General features: G+C 38.9%; 1 protein-coding gene across 1 annotated transcript in view; it reads left to right on the top strand.

The window, feature by feature from the left end:
* The first annotated feature begins 2007 nt into the window (after positions 1-2007).
* tasora (transcription activation suppressor a) overlaps positions 2008-8368 on the top strand; it is a 46420-nt gene continuing 40059 nt past the window's right edge. The window contains exon 1 of the mRNA XM_015958701.3: positions 2008-2375. Within this exon, the coding sequence (XP_015814187.3) occupies positions 2150-2375 (226 nt within the window). The 5' untranslated portion in view covers positions 2008-2149. The remainder of the gene's footprint in view (positions 2376-8368) is intronic.

The following is an 8368-nucleotide window of genomic DNA, read 5'->3' as shown; positions in this document are numbered from 1 at the left end:
CATCTGTCACTCATGAGGAGGTGAATCCTCGATTGGCAAGCATAAATGAACTGAGCAGGAGCTAGTGTGTACCATTTCTATACTTCTGTATATTTCTCCACTCCAGGAGATACTTTCCTCGCTGCATTGTGAGGGATGACATCCATTGTGATGTAGATGAAAATATGTGGCCAGACAGACAGAAACGTCTGGATGTGCCAGAATGATTTACTGTACCTGTATGTTACAGTACTGTGCAATACTGAATGTACTGTTACATGTACTGTATATTGTTCACATTTGTGCACAGCTCTACCAAAAGGGTGATTTTTTGTTTACATGTATTCTACAGTAAACAAGTGACTGTAGCATATTTTTCTTTTGCACAATACTGTAGAATTACAAACACTTCTATACAGTAAAAATGTAAAACGTACGTATTCAGTGTCTCAGTTACTCCCAAAACTCCCATAACATCTACAGTAACTTTACTGCACATTTCAAATGGCTGTACAAGTAGGGCATAGTGCTGTCTTGAGCATTAGCTGGTGTCACCAAATATTCTTGCAATGGAAAACACTGAAATTATAAACTGTCACAGTGAAAACATGACAAAGCCATTTGACTATCCTGTTCATAAAGATGGTGTCAAGACTTTTCATTTTGATGGCACTGACACTTTCATTGACATGAATACTTGCTTTTGAGGAATGGATTATCAATTTTGAGCCTGTGACGTGCTTTTGCAGGCTATCCACTAGGTTTTGCAGTTTGCACTAATTGTTTTGAGAAATGCACTAACTGCTGTGCAAATGTTAATAGTGTTCTGAGAAACGCACCAAAGCGACTGAGAAAAACTGTAATTCTTCTTCAGAATCACATTTTACTTTGTTGTGTGTAAAATAAAATGAAGATTGGCTCAATTTTGCTGAAACCAAAGAACCAATAAACTGTAAAACAAAGTTGGTCTCTGAAGGGATTTTACTTCTGAAAACAGAAATGTGTCTATGGAAAGAGAGTAAAAAAAGGCTAAAACTAGGATGTCATTAGAACAATAAAGATGATGATAGATAGATAGATAGATAGATAGATAGATAGATAGATAGATAGATAGATAGATAGATAGATAGATAGATAGATAGATAGATAGATAGATAGATAGATAGATAGATAGATAGATAGATAGATAGATAGATAGATAGATAGATAGATAGATAGATAGATAGATAGAGTCACTGACGTTTGATCAGATTTAACTGAAATTATTGTTTATTGTTAAGCAAAAAACTAAATATCATTAAGGGGCTCAGGTTATTGAATAACCAAATAATTAAGGTATGTTGCAAATTTCTTAAATGTTACTTAAATGCTTAACACTTAATAATCTGAAATTAATAAATAAATAAAAGGAAAACTGCCTCCCACAAAAATCTAAATCCTTGCAGTTTTAAATGCACCTACAATATTGTTATTTTTATTTATTTATTTGTGCTTTTTTATGAGTCATTTCACATTTTCTGTACCAGAAATTATCACACAAGTATCTGGTTCTTTACGGAAGAGGATTGGAGCCATTGAAGAGAGAGAGAGAGAGAGAGAGAGAGAGAGAGAGAGAGAGAGAGAGAGAGAGAGAGAGAGAGAGAGAGAGAGAGAGAGAACTAAAGAGAATTCAGATTTTTTTCTCAGAGTTCTGACTTTCCCCAAGAATTCTAACTTTAATAATCCTGAGGGAAAAAAAGGCAGAATTCTGAAAAGAAACGTCCGAATTCTAGATGAAAGTAAGAATTTTGAGATTAAAGTCAGAATTCTGAGATTATTATTAGAATTATTTTTCTTTTCTTTTCTTTTCTTTTCTTTTCTTTAATTTAAATTGGCCCTAATCCTCTTCCGTAGTACGGTGGCTTGTGAATAAACGCGTGTTATACAGGAGTCCAGAAGGTGGCAGTGAAGCAGCGCTTTCCCAAGCAGCCGCAGCCAAATCTCCGTGAAGAAGATTTGCACCTAGGAGCAAATCGGAGGAAATCACGGAGGAAATATGTGGGTCTGCGTCCCCGAGTCGCTGCGGGTTCTGGAGCTAATGGTGGTGTTATCACGGGACTCGAGTCAAGAAACGTTAACGGAGTAACGGACGGTCAAGAAGAGATTCGTTGCTTTGTTGGAGAATCCTATAATGGACAACGACTTTTCCCGCGGGGTGACATATCGCCAGGCTAACGCTAGCTCACATGCTAACGAAGTGGTCATCTCTACCCGAAAACACCCTACGGCGCACAGACAGAGCTCAGCCACAAAGAGGATGGAGCGGAGAAAGTCGGCACCGCAAGTGGTCCACCAGCGGCATATGCCGAAGGAGCCCAATAAGTTCCACATACCGAGGAAAAACAAAGAACAGAAATGTAGGTTGATCAGTATTTACTAAACAAAATTAAAATAACATGTTTTATTATTAATATTTCTTGAATTACCTGACACCGTAGAGTTGGCTCCCCAGCATCGCTGAGTTCCATTATTGGACAAGGCAGCTCAATTGCTAGCTTAGCAACAAGATACAACGCTACACGTTTGCTATCACTTTTCTCATCTATACACCCGTGATGATATTTTATAAAATCTTTAGGTGTTTGAAAGTTGTGCATTTTCCTTTTTTTATACTGCAGTAAACAATTTTAAATACCGTTAAACAAAAGTCAACGATGCTAAGAGCTAGCATTTAGCAAGTTACAGTTTTTCTCAGTCGCTTTGGTGCGTTTCTCAGAACACTATTAACATTTGCACAGCAGTTAGTGCATTTCTCAAAACAATTAGTGCAAACTGCAAAACCTAGTGGATAGCCTGCAAAAGCACGTCACATGCCCAAAATTGATAATCCATTCCTCAAAAGCAAGTATTCATGTCAATGAAACTGTCAGTGCCATCAAAATGAAAAGTCTTGACACCATCTCTATGAACAAGATAGTCAAATGGCTTTGTCATGTTTTCACTATGACAGTTTATAATTTCAGTGTTTTCCATTGCAAGAATATTTGGTGACACCAGAAAATGCTCAAGACAGCACTATGTCCTACTGTTACAGCCATTTGAAATGTGCAGTAAAGTTACTGTAGATGTTATGGGAGATTTGGGAGCAACTGAGACACTGAATACGTACGTTTTACATTTTTACTGTATAGAAGTGTTTGTAATTCTACAGTATTGTGCAAAAGAAAAATATGCTACAGTCACTTGTTTACTGTAGAATACATGTAAACAAAAAATCACCCTTTTGGTAGAGCTGTGCACAAATGTGAACAATATACAGTACATGTAACAGTACATTCAGTATTGCACAGTACTGTAACATACAGGTACAGTAAATCATTCTGGCACATCCAGACGTTTCTGTCTGTCTGGCCACATATTTTCATCTACATCACAACGGATGTCATCCCTCACAATGCAGCGAGGAAAGTATCTCCTGGAGTGGAGAAATATACAGAAGTATAGAAATGGTACACACTAGCTCCTGCTCAGTTCATTTATGCTTGCCAATCGAGGATTCACCTCCTCATGAGTGACAGATGAAATTCACCTGTGATCAATTGTTCAATTCAGGAGACATTTCCAGGAAAAAATGATAAAGAAAGGTATAGAATTTGCTTGACAGATGACTGATATTTGACATTTGATAACTAGTTCAACAATTTTGTGTTTAATGACTCAAGCAATGAAAGTAAGACTATTAGTTTTATTGAGAGTGACTATTCAGCATCCATAAGTATAATTCATTTTGACTGACATGACATAAGCAAATGGAAATGTCAAAAAACAGCAGAGAAATGTATGAAAGCAACTGATACATGTCCAAAATCATTTGCAGTTTGTTCAGAGAAAGGAGAAATTGCTACTATGATGTGCACAAATGACTAAATGTTGTGGAGGTTGAACTAATAGTTGTGAGAATTTTAATTCTGATCTGAGAAACGCACCAAAGCGACTGAGAAAAACTGTAACGTTAATAACAAGAAGAAGAAAATGTCATTTCTATAGCGCCTCTCAAGATAAAAATCACGAGGCGCTTCACAAAAACAAAAATATAAAAAATTGTAAAAATATAAAAAAGTACTTTAAAAATGTTTTAAAATATATTTAAAATGAGCAAGAATATGCAATTGCGATTTAAAAGAAAAAATGTTAAGAAAGAGAGAGTGAATAGGAAAGAGGGAAATCAGTGGATCCTGAGGAAGGTGGAATAGGTGGGAGAGCAGAATAAAGAGAGAGTGGTTGAAGAAGGTCAAACAAAAGCCAGCTTGAACAAGTGAGTCTTCAGCTGCTTTTTGAAGGAGACCACTGAGTCCACTGATCTCAGGCTCAGGGGGAGAGAGTTCCAGAGTCTGGGGGCCACAGCAGCAAATGATCTGTCACCTTTGGTCTTTAGCCTGGTGCGCTGCACAACCAGTAGGCTTTGATCACTGGACCTCAGCGACCTGCTGGGGGTGTAGGGACTAAGAAGATCACCAATGTAAGATGGTCCTTGTCCATGTAAAGCCCTATAGACCAGAACCAGGATCTTGAAATGAACCCTGGAGTTGACAGGCAGCCAGTGAAGCTGGAGGAGAAGCGGGGTGATGTGGGTGTATTTGGAGGACTTGGTCAGAAGCCGAGCACAGGCATTCTGAACCACCTGTAGACGGTTCAGGGAGGTTTTGCTCAGACATGTGAAAAGAGAGTTACAGTAGTCTAAGCGTGAGGAGATGAAGGTGTGGATAACTGTCTCAAGTTCAGAGCGAGACAGAATGGGACTCAGCTTAGCAATGTTCCTGAGATGGAATAAGGAAGAGCGAACAAGAGAACTGACATGATAATCCAGGGTGAGAGCTGGGTCAAAGGTCACGCCAAGATTCCTGACGGAAGGTTTGGTGTGGGAAGCAAGCTGACCAAGAGAGTCTCTGACTTTGGGAACCAGCTTGTCTGGGGCACAGATGAGGATCTCAATCTTATCTTCATTCAGCTGTAGAAAGCTCCCAGCCATCCAGGTTTTGATAGAGTCTAAGCAGGTGTGTAACAGCTGCAGCTTAGACAGCTCATAGGGCTTAAAGGAGATGTACAGTTGGATGTCATCTGCATAAAGATGGTAGGAGATTCCTTTGAAGGAGCTCAGGATGTGCTGAAGAGGAAGCAGATAGAGGAGGAAGAGTAGAGGCCCCAGCACAGAACCTTGTGGGACACCATGGGTAAGAGAGGTGGTGGAGGACCTAAACTTGGAGGCGGCCACAGAAAAGGAGCGCTCAGAGAGATAAGAGGAGAACCACTCAAGAGCAGATCCTGATAGGCCTACCCAGTCTCTCAGCCTCTCCAGTAGCAGGTGATGGTCAACAGTGTCAAAGGCTGCAGTCAGGTCCTGCAGGACCAGAACAGAACCGTCCCCTGCATCACTGTGGGTCAGAAGGTTATTAGAGACTCTAAGAAGAGCTGTTTCAGTAGAATGACCTCTACGAAAACCTGACCGGAAGCTATCATAGATGTTATGTTCATCAAGAGCAGCTGTGAGTTGTTTAGCCACAACCTTTTCCAAGATCTTGGAGATGAACAGAAGTTTAGAGAGCTTGTATGTAACCACGTAACTCCTATTTTTGTCACTGGGAAGCTGTGGTTTGGGTTTGTTGTGAGATTAAGTCACGTCCTAATGTATTCTTTTTTTAGTTAAGTGTTTTTCAGCTGTATGATGTTTAGTAGTTATATAACCCTCAATATAACTGATCCTCAAAGAGGTTTGTAAGCTGTGGGCTGTAGTCGGGTCACTGTGTTTACATTTCAGACTGGGAAAACGTGAGTGTGCTCACAAGAACTTGAGTTTCATTATTCATCTGCTGTGCTGAAAGCGGTCAAAACGACATTAAAACAAGATGAACAACAATCTGGAATGATGCTATTTTCATTTTGTTGTATTCTTACGGCTATCACAGCAGCTAAATTTTGGGATCAGACTGCTATGATTGTTAGGGGAATAATTTGGGTGTAAAATTTAGTGTTTTAGATTTTTCTGGCAAATAAATCAATGCATAAGAAGCCAATTTATGTTTTTGAGACTAATCAGTAGCTGCTTTGCACGCAATGAAGGATATGCTATTTTTGTGTAGAGCGATGCAGACATGTTTATATCTACTATGAATTTCTACTGGAGTGTAATTGGCATGTGGTGATAAACACTAGTCCTCTTAAGGTTTACATCCTTACTACCAGCAAAGTTGATGCATTTTAATAAGAGACTTGAGTTTTTGAGGTGAGGAAGAAACCCAATGTTCAGCTTTTTATACATCTGGGTTATGATTTAGAACTGATATGTGCTTGTTCTCTGTCCTGATTCTCTTATTTAAAAAAGGATATATAAAATATCATGCTGCAAGTAAACTTTGCCCTCAAAAGAAGATTTTACTGCTGTACTTTGTTGCTTTAAGCACAGTTTTGTCTAAACTTTTCTTTTCATGTTGCCATTCAGGATACTAAAGGCCATTAATTTAGAACAATATTCTTGTTAACTTGTGCGTTTGAAGCAGCAAGTTGCTTTCACACTAAAAGAGACCATCACAAACAAACTAATCTTTGGTTGTGAAAACACCCCACACTAAAACACATGGACATTTGATCCACTTATTTTTAGCTGGGAGTATGACCTTTTGTTAAATTACTGTCATGAATGTGTACAATTGCACAGTTGTCAGCTCTCTGAGGTGTTCATGCCCCAGCTGAGCCCTTAGCACATAAAAGTGTGGCAGCTGCAGGATCTGTAGTCTCCTGAGAATTTGGTGTCTGACAAATGGCCAGGTACTGATTTTTAAAATATCAAATGGTACTTTTTTGTTGGATTCTTCTCTGCACTGACCCGCATATTTCTCATTTGTCTCATACACAGCTAACCATAAGCATAAAACTGCACATATTTTTAAATGTATTGTATTTGTTGCCATGATGTTTTTTTATTATGTTTGTTATGACATTTTTGTCAGTCAGCAATTCTTTTTTTTCACCTGCTCTGTATATTTAAAGGTGTGGATCACTGAAATAACATGTTTTAAACATTATTTCTGAATATAATCAGTAGGGCTGCACGATATTAGGAAAACCTGCGATATTCGATAACGGTGATTAATATTGCGATGATTGATGATATTACTTGCGATAATAAAAACTTAACTCAGGAACTAAAAACAAAGAAATATAAAAAGTTATAAAAATGAGATAAGCAAAACGTGAAAAAGAAAGGGGAAAGAAAATAAACAAGAAAAAGCAATCCGTGGATCCCGGGAAAAGCAGAATCAGCAGAAAGAGCAGAACTAAGCTAACTCAGGTGTTTGCTAACCATCAAAATTAAGGGCCGTCCGCCTTGGGGGCGGGACTCCAACCTATGAGAACCCACCCAATTAGCCAAATGGGTGAAGAGCTCTATTTGATTTGTTAAGAAAAACGTAATTCTTTCGTTTGATTGACAGAATGCATAATGTGTAGCAAACATTTGAGCTGGCCATTCATTACGATATTTATCTGTTCTTTGCGATATGCATATTGTGCATGCTGATATCACGATTACGATATATTGTGCAGCCCTAATAACCAGTCACTATAAGTTTTTCATGCAGGCTGAACATGAACATAGTCTCCCACACCTGCATTAGCTTCTGATAGAAAATAGATGGTGAAACTCTAGGATTAGAAAAGCCTGAGATCTACGTCACACTGTCACTTAAAATTCATGGACTCTCCCATCTTCACTCACAATGGGGAAGACTGTTGGTTTAGCATCCAGGAAACGGTGGAGAATGTCTTGGCGGGTACCGTTAGCATTAGCAACTCCACCACAAGCAGAACTCCTTCAGGCTTGTGTTATTTGTGGAGATAAAACATCAGCAGAGCAAACTGGCATTTGCATGGATGACAGATCATTTGCTGCTGTGACCCCCAGACTCTGGAACTCTCTTCCCCTGAGTCTGAGATCAGTGGACTCAGGGGTCTCTTTCAAAAACAGCTGAAAACTCACCTGTTCAAGCTGGCTTTTACTTGACCTTAGTCACCACCCTCTCCTTATTCTGCTCTTTCCCTATGTTGCATTTCTCGGGATTCACCGATTTCCCTGTTTCCTATTCATTTTATCTATCTTTTTTTTCTCATTTTAAACACATTTTTCAATCATTAAAAAGAACTGACATACCTGGTGCTGCAGTTTGCTTCCAGCACGTTTCCTGCATGTTTTAGATAATGAACCCAGCTGATTTGTTTAATTTAATGATGAACTGCTCCCATAGACACTAAGGAAGGCAGGGGAGATGTTTCAGCTGTTAGATTAAGATGCTTATTTATGATAATTCCATTCTCAGCTCATCCTTTTTATCTTCTACATCTGGGGCAAGATGAATGC

The sequence above is a fragment of the Nothobranchius furzeri genome, chromosome 3, assembly GCF_043380555.1.
Source record: "Nothobranchius furzeri strain GRZ-AD chromosome 3, NfurGRZ-RIMD1, whole genome shotgun sequence".
NCBI classification, from domain to species: Eukaryota; Metazoa; Chordata; class Actinopteri; order Cyprinodontiformes; family Nothobranchiidae; genus Nothobranchius; species Nothobranchius furzeri.
This window is presented reverse-complemented; position numbering and strand designations above follow the sequence as displayed.